Consider the following 15,571-nt stretch of genomic DNA (forward strand, 5'->3'; position numbering starts at 1 on the left):
CTTTACCTATCTACTTTAAATCATCTTTCACTAGATATTTCTCCTATGGAGAAAGGGGAAAAGATACATATTTTGTTAAAATGAACTGCAGGTAAACTCCCTTACTACTTAAAACTGTAGGAACACATAGGTATTGTTCCTTCCACCCCTACTACTCTGCACTAGTTAGGAGCATGATTGCTCTGTTCCAACACAAAGGGAACAAAGTGCCCTGGCCTCCCTCCTTAGATGTGGGAGGAGCTGCAGGACTTGGCCCTTGAAGGGGCACTGGCCTCAGCCATAGCTGGATCCTGCATCGCAACTCTCAGCCCTGCTCTCTCCACCTGATCTCTCAGAGCCTCATCATAGAGGTCTCGGAAGGAACTAGGGACCGTATCATGGATCTTGGCCAGAAACTCTAGCACTTTCATCTTACTGGTCTCAGCACAAGCTCTTGGGCCCCACAGGAACTCATAGTGCGGAGGATGACTATTGGGCACCTGGAGGTACTTCAGGTACTTCTTCTGCACCAGCTCTTTGGTGATGAGCCTTCTGGGCTCCCCAAAGATCAGGTGCTTCCTCCCAGCATAGATCCCCAACACAGTGAGGAATTCCCAGACCTCCTCCTCGGTGGCCCGGTTCCCCTTCATGAAGATGAACCCCAGGAGCGCCATGAGGAGACTGTACTTGGGCAGCCCCTTCTCATCACTCGGACCTTCGTCACCCCCAAGGCTGAGCTTGCTGATGAGGACATAGATGTTCCTGCTGTGGTCGACTTCCTTCAGCTCCAGGCCAAACACCAGCTCCATGCGCTCAGAGGCTCTCCTGAGGATCTCAGGGAAGTGCTGCCTGTACTTCCTGTTGATGACTGTCCGCAGGGTGTTCTGCATGATGGGCTCCTTCTTGCCGTACTTCTCCAGCTGGAACTCCACCAGCATGCTGGCCTTCCTGGTCAGAGGATCATTGCGAATGCTTTGAGTGGCCAGGGCTGCCTGGGAGGCACCTGTACTTTCTTGATCTGGGCCCTGGGCTCCTTCATCAGATCCTGCGCAGGAAGCCCCTGCATCAGGAGAGCTAGTGGCCAAGGCTCCCTGAAGCTTCTGGCTTTCGCCAGCAGCAGGGGAGCTCGGGGGAGAACCCTGAGGGCCAGAAGAGGGGGAGGAGGGGCCCTCCTCTTCTGCGGCTGCAGCAGCACTGGTCTGGGCCTCCTGGGGACACTGAGTGTACCTCCGGCCTGGTGGCGTTTCACAAGGGCATGGTACTTATTGTTGTGCCCCCGAGGCATGACGACACAGGTCTCGGACTGCAGGTTGGTGTGCAGGCAGGAAGGCCGGCACCAAGGGCACCTAGAGTAAGGACAAGAAGATTCCGTGAGCACCTTCACCCGGGAGCGTCCTCCCCGGCTTGAACCAAGGCTGCCTCTGAGGGGTCTTTCAGGCCAGTGCTCTAGGACCCACAGGGCTCCCGTTCTCCTGGTGAGCCTATCCCCTAAGACCCCTGAGGAGGATATGAGAGTGAGCACTGGGGCACAGCCAGACAGGCCTGCCTGGGTGTTAGAGGGGGGACTGTCAGGGCTGGCAGGGGAGGCAGGTTCTCTCAGTTCACATTCAGAATCAGGATGAAAATTGGGACAAGACTCCCCCATATCCGAACCCCAGCCCCACCACTCCGCACACACCCTGTTTCCTCTCCTGCTCTGAAGTTGACACTGCCTCCTTTCTTGTCACCCCAGAGGAAGAGAGGAGGGAGTGCTCAGCCCTCCACCAAAGGGTCCCGGGATCTGCCCTTCTGCTGTCTGGCGGCTGCACCTTTACAATCACACTCTAACTTCCCCACTCAGGCCACAGCCCCCCTTCCCTCTGTTTGGCCAGGAGGAAATGCTGAGCACAGGGGAGGGTCCTGAGTGGTCCATGTGATGGAAAGGATGGTCGTCACCCTGACTCCTCCCAAGCCCTGACATCCCCCCTCTGCTGACTGGCTGCCAGCTCCTCGGACCGTGGTCCCCTCCTCACTGTGTCCCGTGTCCTCAGTCACAGTAAGGGAGCCCCTCATTCCTTAGAGCTGCCCGGGTGCTGCCCGGATGGTCCGCGTTAGAGTCACAGTGGGTGGGGTGTTATGTGTAGCCACCGTTCTGGGGCGTGGAGGCCCTCAGTCCCCCCGAATGTCCCACCTTCACTCCACAGGGCTCGTGGCTCTCACTCTATTGAGCAGAGCAAGAGTCCAGCAGAGCCTGACTGAGGCATTCTTCCCTGACACCCACTAGGGGCTAGCGAATGGTCTTGGGGCCTAAGAACTAGACTGGATCCTCTGGTCTGAGAGCAGGGGCAGGGTGTCCTGAGGTTGTGCAGTCCCCTCTTTTTGGCCGGAAAAGGGGTTGGGGTGCGGAGATGTGTCCCCACACTAGTAACTCACATCACCTCCAACTTTGACAACTGATGAAACTTGGGACTCTGTCTTGTCACCATCCACAGCAGCTCTCAAAGATAACGGCACTCTCAAAGATTGTGTCGCACTCCAACGTGTTTAGGAAGATGTCACTTCCTGTCATGCGCATCTGGGCTCCAGGAGGACACCAGGGGTGGGGCCTGGGTGGGTGGGGTTCCAGGGGAGTTTGCTGCAGCATCGGCATGGGAGTTTTCCTTGACTCTTAGGAAGTCCTGGGACGTCACTGTGATGAGCTCAGTCAACTGGCCTCACTCCTTGCCTCTCACTTCTGTCAGCAACCCCGGCAGAGAGTATTTAGGAGTCTGAGCCTAAAAGCCTTCATGGAGCTCTGGAGACTGACAGCGAGGGCTCTCTGGGGCCCCTTCTTCTGTGCTGAGTGATGCTCTCTGGTCTTTGTGTCTTCCCTTGACCGCTGTAGGTGCTGGGCTAAGGCCCATCTGCTGACCTGAGGACAAAGCCTCACATGGAAGACATCAAATCCCCAGACTCCTGGTGTGACGTGCACGTAAGTCTCATCTGGACACTTCTGCCTGATGCTTATCTGGACACTTCTGCCTGAGGCTTCCTGGAAATGGCTGAAGCAGGTAAGACGAGCTGAGAGTGAAGGATGGGAGACTGTCTTCTGTGGTGTGGAACCCCTCACATGTCACTCAGGATCTTCATATTGACTGCTAGCGAGGCCTGGAAATCCTTCCCTTTCTGGCATGAATCCACCCCTGTCCCCAACCATGCCCCACACAATCCCAGAAGAGTAAGTGAAGGAAGGGGATCCTTAGCCTGACAGTTCTCACTGTGGGCTCTTAGTTGACTACAGGGGCATTGCTCTTAAGTTCTGAGATGAATTTCTGTCCTTTTGTATAATTACTGTAATACTAGTCTTTCTCTTTTGGTCCCTGTGCAATAGTCTATTAAGGTGACTGTTGAAAAGGCACAGTTGTAATCCACTAACATTCCCTGTTGACTCAGGCGGTGAAGAATCCACCTGCAATGTGGGAGACCTGGGTTCGATACCAGAGTTGGAAAGATCCCCAGGAGGAAGGCATGGAAACCCAATCCGGTATTCTTGCCTGGAGAATCAAAAGGGCCACAGGAGCCTGTCAGGCTATAGTCCATGGGGTTGCAAAGTGTTGGACACAGCTGAGCAACTCAGCAAACACACAACAAAGTTTGTGCTGGTTTTTAATGACCTCTGGGCCATACCGCTACATCCAACCCAAACTTTGGTGCCCCATGGTCCTGGCATGGGGCTCTGAGATGCTGCCTCAGATACCCTCAGTGAAGCAGTAGAGATTCATGGTCCAAGGGCATACTTGAAGAATCAGGGCCTCAACTTTCAAGCTTCTTCCAGCTTATCTTGTTGTCTGCTTCCCTTGTAGGCTGCACACCTGTGTCAGCCTCAGAGTACTCCCCAACCTGGGCACTCATATGGCCTAGTTCAATGGAGACTTATTGTCCATCAGAGATTATGTAATTTTGTGTTTTTGCTTTTGTTAATAGTTTTCTTTATTCCTTGTGTTCGTTTTCCATGTTTTTTTTTTTTTTTTTTTTTTTTTTTTCTGGATACAGGAAATAGCAGCCCATGGTTGATCGGGGTCTTAGCTGGTCTGGATGTGGTATTAAATCTGTAAAGGAGTTAAGGAAAAGTGAGCCTTACAATATCTGCTCCTCCTGAATACACATAATATAGTATTTTGTTTGACACCTCTTTTTCCTAAGGCTCTCAGGGAATTCTTGTTGCTTCCATGTGGGCAGTATACATTGTTCTAAGGTTTCTTTGTAGGTTTTTTTTTTATATGGTTGCTTTTGTTTATGTTGTATTTTCTATTACATGATCTGAGCAATTGTTGATTCTTCCAGAGCAGTCTCTTGACTTTGCTGTGTTGATCTTTTTATACCAGATGTCTGAAGTTCCTTATATTTGTCAATATTTTCTGTGCCTGTTCCCTAAGCATTTTAATTCGAGGATCAAGTTTTTACCATCATCTTTTGGTTTTTATTTTCCTGAATCTTATTTATTTGGCATTTTTGTATATAACTTGGTACTGGCTATGTGTTCTTATCCATAGTTTTTTTCTATTTTTCAAATTAGTAGAGCTTTAAAAAATTGTTTTAATTGGAGCATAATTGCTTTATAATGTTGTGTTAGTTTCTGTTATACAACAGAATGAATCAGCTATAAGTATACATAGATCTTCTGCCTCATGAGCCTTTCTCCCACCCACTCATCTCACCCCTCTACGCTGTCACACAGCACCAGGCTGAGCTCCCCATATTATATACAATTTTGCACTTGCTATCTGTGGTATACATGGTACTCTGTATTTGTCAGTGCCACTCTCAATTCATTCCACCCTCTCCTTCCCTTGCTGCATCCACATAACCATTCTCTACATCTGTGTCTCTATTCCTGCCCTGCAAATAGGTTCACAAGTACCATTTTCTATATTCCATGTTTATGCATGAATATACACTCTTTTTCTTTTTCTGACTTACTTCACTCTGTGTAACAGGCTCTAGGTGCATCACCTCACTACAAGTAACTTAAATTCATTCCTTTTTATGGCTAATATTCAATTGTATACGTCTACCACAACTTCTTTATCCATTCATCTCTCAGTTGAAATCTAGGTTGTTTCCATGTCCTGGCTATTGTAAATAGTGCTGCAATGAACTTTGGATACAGGTGTCTTTACAGTTATTCCTTTCTCAGTGTATATGCACAGTATTTCTATTGCTGGGTTATATGATAGCTTTAATCCTAGTTTTTAAAGGAATCTCCCTACTGTTCTGCATAATGGCTATATCAGTTTCCATTCCCACCAACAGTGGAAGAGAGTTCCCTTTTCTCTAAGCTCTCTGTAGCATTTACTGCTTGTACAATTTTTGATGATGGCCATTCTGACTATTATGAAATGATACCTTAGTGTATTTTGATTTGCATTTCTCTCATGATGAGTGTTGTGCATCTTTCCATGTGTTTGTTGACCCTTTGTATTTCTTTTTTAAAAGAACAGATTGAGGATTAGAAAAACTTCTGCAGATAGTATAGACAGTTCCCATCCAGCCACTCTTCCTCTACTTGGTATCTTCTATTATTAACATCTTGTGTTGGTTCAATTGATATGAGTTCATTTGTCACAGTTGATCTACTAATATCAATACGCTATTATTAACTATTGTCCATTGTTTACAATGTATTTTACTTTATGTGTTTTACAGTTCTTTAGTGTTTGACAAATGCATATTCTGTACTCAGCTAACACGGTGTGGTGCAGAGGAGCTTGAATCCCCCATGGATCTCCCATGCTCCACCTGTCCATCCCTCAAAACCTCACTTGGAACCACTGACAACTACTGAACTTGTTACTCTTTTAAAGGTTTGCATTTTCCAGAATATAACATTGATGGCATCATACAGTATGTCGGCTTTTTATACTGGCTCTTTCTGCTAATCAATATATGTTGAAGTTTCTCTATATCTGTTTATGGTTTGAAACTTTTTTTTTTTCAGGGCTGAATAGCTTTCCATCATGTAGATTACCATAGTTTCTTTACCCACTCATCTACTGAAGTTCATCTTTGGTGATTTTTAGTTTTTGGCAACCATGAATTAGTCTGCTATTAAAATTTGTTTGGAGGTGTTTGGATGGGCATAAGGTTTTGACACTTTTGAGTAAATACCCTAGTGTTCATTTGCTAGATCATATGATAAGACTATGTTTAGCTTAAAATAAATTGCCAGACAATTTCCAAAGTATTTGTATCACTGCATTCCTTTTAGCAATGAGTTAGAGTTCCTATTTGTCCACATTTTTGCCAGTATTTGATATCGTGAGGTGTTTGTTTTTGCGTTAGCCCTATTATAGGTTGTTTTTATATTGTTGCTTTGATCTGAAATTCCCTGAAGACATATGATGTAGATCATCTTTTCATATACTCTTTACCATCTGTTTATATTCTTTAGTGAGAGGTCTATTCAGCACTTTTTTAAAATTTTATTTTATTTTTAAACTTTACAAAATTGTATTAGTTATGCCAAATATCATAATGAATCCGCCACAGGTATACATGTGTTCCCCATCCTGAACCCTCCTCCCTCCCCATACCATCCCTCTGGGTCATCCCAGTGCACTAGCGCCAAGCATCCAGTATCGTGCATCGAACCTGGACTGGCAACTCGTTTCATACATGATATTTTACATGTTTCAATGCCATTCTCCCAAATCTTCCCACCCTCTCCCTCTCCCACAGAGTCCATAAGACTGTTCTATACATCAGTGTCTCTTTTGCTGTCTCGTACACAGGGTTATTGTTACCATCTTTCTAAATTCCATATATATGCATTAGTATACTGTATTGGTGTTTTTCTTTCTGGCTTACTTCACTCTGTATAATAGGGTTAGCACTTTTAAGCATTTTTACATTGACTTCCTTGTTTTCTTATTGTTGAGTTGTAAGTGTTCTTTGTATGTTTTTGCTACATATTTATTTTCAGATATGTGTCCTACAATTCTTTCTTCCCAGTTTGTGACTTAGCTTTTCATTCTCTGAATACAATCTTTGTGTGAATTTTTTTTCTATTAATTTCTTTTTCTGGTTTTGAAATTAAAATGTAATGCTGACCTCATGGAAGGAATAAAGAAGTGTTCCCTTTGCTTCTATTCTCTGAAATAGATTGTAGAGAACTGTTATCATCTCTTCTTTAAATTTTTGTTATATTTCATCAGTGGAATCATCTGGGCTTGTTGCTGTCTTTATTTAAGCTTATTACTTATAGATTAAATTTCTGTAATAGAGGCAGACCTATTCAAACTATGTACTTTTCCTTTCAAAATTTTGGTTAGTTATATCCTCAAGCAATTTTTTAATTTAACTTTTATATTTGAAGGTACAAAGTTGTTTATGATATTCATTTATTATCCTTTTAATGCCCATCATATCAGTCATCATGACTCTTCTTTCATTTCTACTATTCATAATTTAATTTGTGTTTTCTCTTTTTTTTTCTTGATTAGGGTGCTGAGACTTTTACCGTTTTTTGTGTTTTGTTTTTTTTTTCTTTAGAGTTACAGCTTCTGGTTTTGTTGTTTATCTCTAGTCTTCTTTTTTCCAGTGTTATTAATTTCTGCTTTATTTCTTTTTCTTCTTTTTCCTTTCACAAGTTTACTAAGATGGAAGGGTAAATTATTAATTTTAGGTTTTTCTAATATAGTCATTCAATGCTGTATATATCTCTTTAAAGATTTTGCTATATCCCACAACTTCTGATAAATTGTAATTTTGTTTTCAGTTGGTTGAAAATATTTCAAGACTTATTATTAGATTTTCTCTTTGGCCCACATGTTATTTAGAAGTATATTTTTTAATCTCCAAATACTCTCAATGTTACTGCTATCATTTTGTTGTCAATTTCTAGTTTATTTTGATCCCAGTGTGAGAGCACTCTTTGTATCATTTCTATTCTTTTAAGTTTGATAATGTGAGTTTTATGGCATAGAATGTGATCTGTCTTGCTGTATGTTCCATGTGAATTTGAAAACAATGTGTTTTCTGCTGTTGTTAAGTATTCTATAAGTGTCATTTAGGTCTAGTTAATTGTTGGTGCTTTTCAGTTCAACTACACCTTACTGATTTTCTGCCTACTGAGTCCGACAATTCCTAAAAGACATGTGTTGACATCTCTAGGTGTAAGAGTATTTCTGCATCATCAATATTTGCCTTGTGTATTTTAACACAGTTTTTTTGGGCCAAATGCATTAAGGGTTGTTATGATTTCTTTGAGAATTGACCACTTAATCATTACATAATGCCTATCTTTACTCCTGACTTTCTTGTTCTAAATACTGCTTTCTTTGAAGTAAATTTAGGTAGTCCACCTTTTTTTCCCACTCATATTAGCATGGTATAGTTTTCTCCATCACGTTATTTTTAATCTATTTTATCTTCAAATTTACAGTGGATTTCTTATACACAGCATAAGGTTAGGTATATTTTTGTTGTTTTAATTCTTTTCATCAATATCTTCCTTTTAATTGGTCTATTTAGACCACTAGCATGAAAAGTGATTATGCATAGTATTGGATTAACAGTATTTGTAACCATTTTCTATTTATTGAACTTATATTTTGTTCCTTTTTTAATATTCTTTTTCTGCATTCTCTAGTTTTGAATCAAGATTTAACTGTATTTTGTTTTCTGTTCTCTTTAGCATATCAGTTATACTTCTTAACATTTTTTAATGGTTTCTGTAGAGTTTGCATCATACAATTGCAACTTATTCAAATCCTCTTAGAGTAACACGATCTGGCCTGAAGGTTGGTCCATGTATCTCGTAGCAGATATTCCTAGTTCTTCCTCTTCTGTCATTTGTATCATTTCTGCCATTTATTCCTTTTATTCAGAATATATAATCACTGGATATATTGTAGTTATATTATTATTTTGGAAAAACAGCTATGTTTTTGCTCAACTGAACATAATAAAAAGCTTTATGAGATCTTCATTTATTTTTTCTCTAACTCTGTTACATTCCTTGTGTAGGCAAAGTTTGTGACCTGTATCATTTTCCTTTTCCCAGAAGAATTTGTTTTGGCAATTCTTGCAGAGTAGATCTACTGGTGACAACTTTCCGTAAGTTTTTGTTTGCCCATTTAAGGATCTGTTTCTCATTACCATTGAAGGATTTTTTTTTCCCCTGGTTACAGAATTCTAGGTTGGTTTTAGTGTTTCTTTCTTTTTTCTCTCTCTTTCAATGATTTAAGAAGTTAACTCTAGTCTTTTCATGATAGCATGGTTTCTGAAGAAATGGTCGTGGTGGTTTAGTAGCTAAGTCATGTCTGACTCTTGTGACCCATGGACTGTAGCCTGCCAGGCTCCTCTGTCCATGGGATATTCCAAGCAAGAATACTGGAGTGGTTTGCCATTTCCTTCTCCAGGGGATCTTCCTTACCCAGGGATTAAACCCAGGTCTCCTGCATGGCAGGCAGTTTCTTTAGCGACTGTGCTACCAGGGAAGCCCTTTCTGAAGAAAAACCTTAGGTAATTGTTACTCTTTTTCCTCTATAGTTTTTTTAAATTTTTCTCTACTCTTTCTCAAGAATTCTCTTTTTCATGGTTTTCTGCAGTTTGGGTATGATATGCTTAGGTGTAGATTTTATTTTATTTTTTCTGTTTGTCCTGCTTCGTCTTCTCTGAGTTTTCTAAATCTGTGGTTTACTGGCTCTCATTAATTTGGGGAAGTTCTCAGTCATTATTAATTTATATATTCTGCTTCTTTCTCTATTGCTTCTTATATTATTCCCATTCTGCATTGTTTTTTAGTTGCTAAGTCTTTTCTGAGGCTTTTGTGATGCCATGCACTGTGGCCCACCAGGCTCCTCTACTTGTATACATTCCTTGTTCCTTGTAATTGTTCCACAATCCTTGATTACTGTTCTTTAAAATTATTATTTGGTTGACACTTTTGTGACTGCAGGCACTATAGCCCACCAGGTTCTTCTCTCCATGGGATTTCCCAGCCAACAAATACAGGAGTGAGTTGCCATTACCTATTCCAGGGTCTCTTCCCCACCCAGGGATCAAACCTGGGTCTCCTGCATTGGCAGGTGGATTTTTTTACTGCTGAGCAACGAGAGATGGTATAAGCTATGTGAATTATGGCTATTCTAAAATCCTAATCTGATATTGAAAATGGTATCCTATATCTGAGTGTGATTAATTTCTTTCATTGTTTCATCAGACTAGACAGTCCTGCTTTTTAACATAGTTTATAATTTTTGGTTGAAGGCTGAACATAAGTTATTGCATTAATATGAACTGATTTAAGTGGGCTTTTAGCATGAGAGTTTATGTTTATCTCAATAACAGGTATGTTGTGTTTGTGTGTTTGTATGGGTGTGTGTGTTCACACTGTGTTTACTGTTTGCCATTACTGTAGGTGCCTGACATTTCAATTTCTCTGTTGCTTTTCTTCAGTCACTAACTCGTGTCTGACTCTTAGCGATCCCATGGACTACAGCATGCCAGACTTCCCTGCCCTTCACTATCTCTTAAAGTATGCTTAGACTCACATCCATTCAGTTGGTGAAGCCATCCAACCATCCCATCCTCTGTCGCCCTGTTCTCCTGCACTCAGTCTTTCACAGCATCAGGTGGACAGAGTATTGGAGCTTAGCTTCAGCATGAGTCCTTCCATTGAATATTCAGGGTGATTTCCTTTAACATTGACTGGTTTGATCTTCTTGCTGTCCAAGGGACTTTCAAGAGTCTTCTCCTGTACTAGAGTTTGAAAGCATTAATTCTTCGGCACTCAGTCTTCCTTATGGCCCGACTCTCACATTTGTACATGACTACTTGGAAAAGTCATAGGTTAGAGGATAGGTACCTTTTTTGACAAATTGATATTTCTGTTTTAAATATGCTAAGTTTCACATAGCTTTCCTTTGAAGGAGCCAGCATCTTTTAGTTTCAGGCCTGAAGTCAGTATCCACAAAGATACTGGGGCCCAAGAAAATAAAGTCTGCCACTGTTTCCACTTTTCCACATCTATTTTACATGAGATGATAAGAACAGATGCCATGATCTTAGTTTTTTGGGTGTTGACTGTGAAGCAGGCATTTTCACTCTTCTTTCAAACTCATCAAAATGCTCTTTAGTTCTTCTTTGATTTCTTTCTTTAGAGAGGTATCATCTACATATCTGAGGTTGTTCATATTTCTTAAAACAATGTTGATTCCAGCTTGTGATTTATTAGGCCAGCATTTTGCATTATATAATCTGCATAGACGTTGAATAAGCAGGGTGACAATATACAGCCTTGATATACACCTTTCCCACTTTTGAACCAGACCACTGTTCCATGTGCTGTTCTGTTACTTCTTAAACTTCATACATGTTAATTTGGCAACAGGTATGGTGGTCTAGTATTCCTATCTCTTTTAGAATTTTCTACAGTTTGTCGTGATCCCCACAGTCAAAGGCTTTCAGTTCCGTCACTCAATTGTGTCCAACTCTTTGCGACCCCTTGGACTACAGCACGCCAAGCTTCCGTGTCCTTTACCAACTCCTGGATCTTGCTCAAGCTCATGTCCATCAAGTCAGTGATGCCATCCAACCATCTCATCCTCTGTCATCCCCTTCTCCTCCTGCCTTCAGTCTTTCCCAGCATCAGGGTCTTTTCCAATGAGTCAGTTCTTCGCATCAGGTGGCCAAAGTATTGGAGTTTTAGCTTCAGCATCAGTCCTTCCAATGAATCTTCAGGACTGATTTCCTAAAGGATGGACTGGTTTTATGTCCTTGCAGTTCAAAGGACTCTCAAGAATCTTCTCCAGCACCACAGTTCAAGAGCATCAATTCTTTGGTGCTCAGCTTTCTTTATAGTCCAACTCACACATCCATACATGACTACTGGGAAAACCATAGCTTTGATGAGACGGACCGTTGAAGGCAAAGTAATGTCTCTGCATTTTAATATGCTGTCTAGCTTGGTCATAGCTTTTTTTCCAAGGAGCAAGTGTCTTTTAATTTCATGGCTGCAGTCACCATGTCTAGTGATTTTGGAGCCCAAAAATACAAAGTCTCTTACTGTTTCCATAGTTTCCCCATCTATTTGCCATGAAGTGATGGGACCGGATGCCATGATCTTAGTTTTCTGAATGCTGAGTTTCAAGCAAACTTTTTCATTCTCCTCTTTCACTTTCATTAAGAGGCTCTTTAGTTCTTCATTTTCTGCTATAAGGGTGGTATCATCTGCATATTTGAGGTTATTGATATTTCTCCTGGCAGTCTTGATTGCAGCTTGTACTTCATCAAGCCCGGCATTTCACATGATGTACTCTGCATATAAGTTAAATAAGCAGGGTGGCAATATACAGCCTTGACATACTGCTTTCCCGATTTGGAACAAGTTTGTTGTTCCATGTCCAGTTCTAACTGTTGCTTCTTCACCTGCACACTGATTTCTCAGGAGGCATGTAAGGTCGTCTGGTATTCCCATCTCTTTAAGAATTTTCCACAGTTTGTTGTGATCCACACAGTCAAAGGCTTTGGAGTAGTCAATAAAGCAGAAGTAGATGTTTTTCTAGAACTCTCTTGCTTTTTCGATGATCCAATAGATGTTTGCAATTTGATGTCTGGTTCCTCTGCCTTTTCTAAATCCAGCTTGAACATCTAAAATGTCACGGTTCTTGTATTGTTGAAGCCTGGCTTGGAGATTTTTGAGGATCACTTTGCTAGCATGTGAGATGATCTTCCTTCAGCTCCAGGCCAAACACCAGCTCCACGCGCTCAGAGGCTCTCCTGAGGATCTTGGGCAAGGGCTGCCTGTACTTCCTGCTCACGACCTTCAGCAAGGCGTTCTGAGTGATGGTCTCCTTCTTGGTGTATTTGTCCAGCAGGAACTCCACTAGCATGCTAGCCTTCCTGGCCAGAGGATCTTTGCAAGTGCTCTAAGTGGCAGGGGCTGCCTGGGAGCCACCTGCACTTTCCTCCTCTGTGTCCTGGGCTCCTTCATCAGATCCTTCACAGGAAGGTCCTGCATCAGGAGAGCTAGCAGCCATGGCTCCCTGAAGCTCCTGGTGATCGCCAGCAGCAGGGGAGCTTATGGGAGAACCCTGAGGGACAGACGAGGGGGAGGACGGGCACTCCTCTCCTGGGGCTGCAGCAGCACTGTCCTGGGCCTCCTGAATGTCCTCCTGGACCTGGTGGCGTTTCCCCTGGGCATAGTACTTATTGTTGTGCCTCCGAGGCATCACGACACAGATCAGGAACAGCAGGCGAGAATGCTAGCAGGAGAGCAGGTAAGGAGGGCATCTGGAGGAGGAATAAGGAGATATTGTGAGCACCTTCAGTGAGGAGAGTCCTCCCCGACTTGAACCAAGGGCGCTTCTGCAGGGTCCTTGAGACCACGGCTCTGGAACCTACAGGGCTCTGGTTTTCCTGGTGAGCCTGTCCCCTGAGACCGCTGAACCGGAAGTGAGAGTGAGCCCTGGGACCCAGCCAGAAACCCCTGCCTGGGTGTTAGAGGGGGGCCAGTCGGTGCTGGCAGGGGAGGCAGTTTATCTGAGTTCACATTCAGAGTCAGGATGAAAATTGGGGCAAGATCCCCATATCCAACCCCTTCCCGCCCACCCTGTTCCCTCTCCTGCTCTGAAGTTGACACTGACACTTTTCCTGTCACCTGGGAGGAGGACAGGAGGGAGTACTCAGCCCCCGACCCAGGGGTCACACTACCTGCTGTTCTGCTGCCTGCGGGCCGCCCCTTCAAAACTAAGCTCTAACTTCCCCTCTCAGACTGCAGCCCCCCTTCCCTGTGTTTGGCTGGAAGTGCTGGCCACAGGGGAGGGTCCTGAGTCAGCCCTGTGATGCGGAGGATGGTCATTACCCTGACTCCTCCCGAGCCCTGACATCCTCCCTCTGCTGACTGGCTGCCAGCCCTTCGGAACGAGGTCCCCTCTTACCCCAGTGTCCCCTGTCGGTGATCACAATCAGGGAGCCCCTCAGCCTTTAGAACTGCCCAGAAGCTGACCAGTTGCTCTCCGGCCAAGTCACGCTGGGTAAGGGGTTAGGCGTGGCCGCCAATCTGGGGTGTGGAGACACTCAGTCCCCCCGCGGGTCCCTCCTTAACTCCACAGAATCCCAGACTTCCCTCTACTGAACAGAGCCAGGGTCCAACAACCCCACACCCAGATCCACCACCCCTGGACCCAGTTTATGTCCCGAGAACCCACGTGCATAGTCGATGGACATCGCACCTAAGAGCCAGGTCCGAGCCTCCAGGCGTAGAGCAGGTGCGGGGTTGCCGAGGGGCTGGGAAGTCGCCTCTTTTCGGATGAAAAAGGTGTTGGGAGTGCCAGGGCATATCTTTGTAACTATCCAGTGCACTTATTACTCATGTCACCTCCGACTTGGACCCCTGATGAGCCCTCGGACTCCTACCTCTGCTCACAGCTACAGAAGCTCTCAAAGATAGCAGCCCTCTCAAAGATGGCATGGCACCCAGCCTGGATAGGGGGCCTTCACTTCCTATAATGCGCATCTGGGCTCCAGGAGGAAGCAGGGGCGGGGCCTGGGTGGGCGGGGTTCCGAGGGAGTTTCTGTCAAGAGCGGGGATGAGGTCCTTCTTCGACTCATTGTGGCTCCTGGGATGTCCCTGCTGATCTCAGTCAATTGGCCTCACTCCTTACCTCTCACTTCTCTCAGTAAACCAAACGGGAAGAATTTGGGAGCCCGAGCCTGAAAGCCTTACTCGACCTGCTGAGACAGACAGTGAGGGCACTCGGGGGCTCCTCCTTGTGTGCTGAGTGGTCCTCTCTGTCCTCTATCCCTGTCTTCCTCCGACCGTAATGCTGCATTACGTCCCGTCTGCTGACCTGAGGGCAAGACCTCACCTGGAAGATGTCAAATCCCCAGACGCCTGGTGAGAAGTGCACCGGCATCTCATTGGACACTTCTGCCTAAGGCTTCCTGGAAATGGCTGCTGCAGGTAAGATAAGTGAGAGGGAAGGATGGGAGAATGCCTTCTGTGGTGTGGAACCCCTCACACTCACTCAGGATCTTCATACTGACTGCAGGCAGAGCCTGGAAACCCTTCCGATTGTGGTATAAAACCACCCCTATCCCCAACCATGCCCCACACAATCCCAGCAGAGAAAGTGAAGGGGCTCCTTAGCCTGACGGTTCTCACTGTGGGCTCTTCATCGACTGCAGGGGCATTTCTTCAAAGTTCTGAGATGAATTTCTGTCTTTTTGTACAATTACAGTTATACAAGCTTTTCTCTTTTAGTCCATGTGTGACAGTCTCTTAAGCTCATCATTTACAAGGGCCAGTTGTCATCCACTAACAAAGTTTGTGCTGGTTATTGCATGACCTCTGCGCCATACTGCCATGTCCATCCCAAACCTTGGTGCCCCATGATCCTGTCGTGGGGCTCTGAGATGCTGCCTCAGGTTCCTTCAGTGAAGCAGTAGAGGTTCATGGTCCCATGGCCCAGTGGAAGAACCGACTACTCCAGTTTAAAACCTTTTCCAGCTGATCCTGTTGTCTGTTTCCTTTGTAGCCTGCACACCTGTGTCAGCCTCAGAGTACTCCCTGACCGGGGCACTCACAGGGACAAGTTCAATGGAGACTTATTGTTCCTCAGGGATTAGT

General features: G+C 44.4%; 1 protein-coding gene across 1 annotated transcript; it reads right to left on the reverse strand.

Annotated features, from left to right (window-relative positions):
• Positions 1-224: 224 nt before the first annotated feature.
• Positions 225-2,527, reverse strand: LOC129640198 (melanoma-associated antigen B18-like). Its single transcript, XM_055565419.1, has 3 exons — positions 2,442-2,527; positions 1,214-1,325; positions 225-1,118 (listed from the first exon to the last, which is right to left on the reverse strand). The coding sequence occupies exons 1-3, from the start codon at positions 2,525-2,527 to the stop codon at positions 225-227; spliced, it is 1,092 nt and encodes a 363-aa protein (XP_055421394.1).
• Positions 2,528-15,571: the final 13,044 nt, after the last annotated feature.

Source organism: Bubalus kerabau, chromosome X (genome assembly GCF_029407905.1).
Source record: "Bubalus kerabau isolate K-KA32 ecotype Philippines breed swamp buffalo chromosome X, PCC_UOA_SB_1v2, whole genome shotgun sequence".
Taxonomy (NCBI): domain Eukaryota; kingdom Metazoa; phylum Chordata; class Mammalia; order Artiodactyla; family Bovidae; genus Bubalus; species Bubalus kerabau.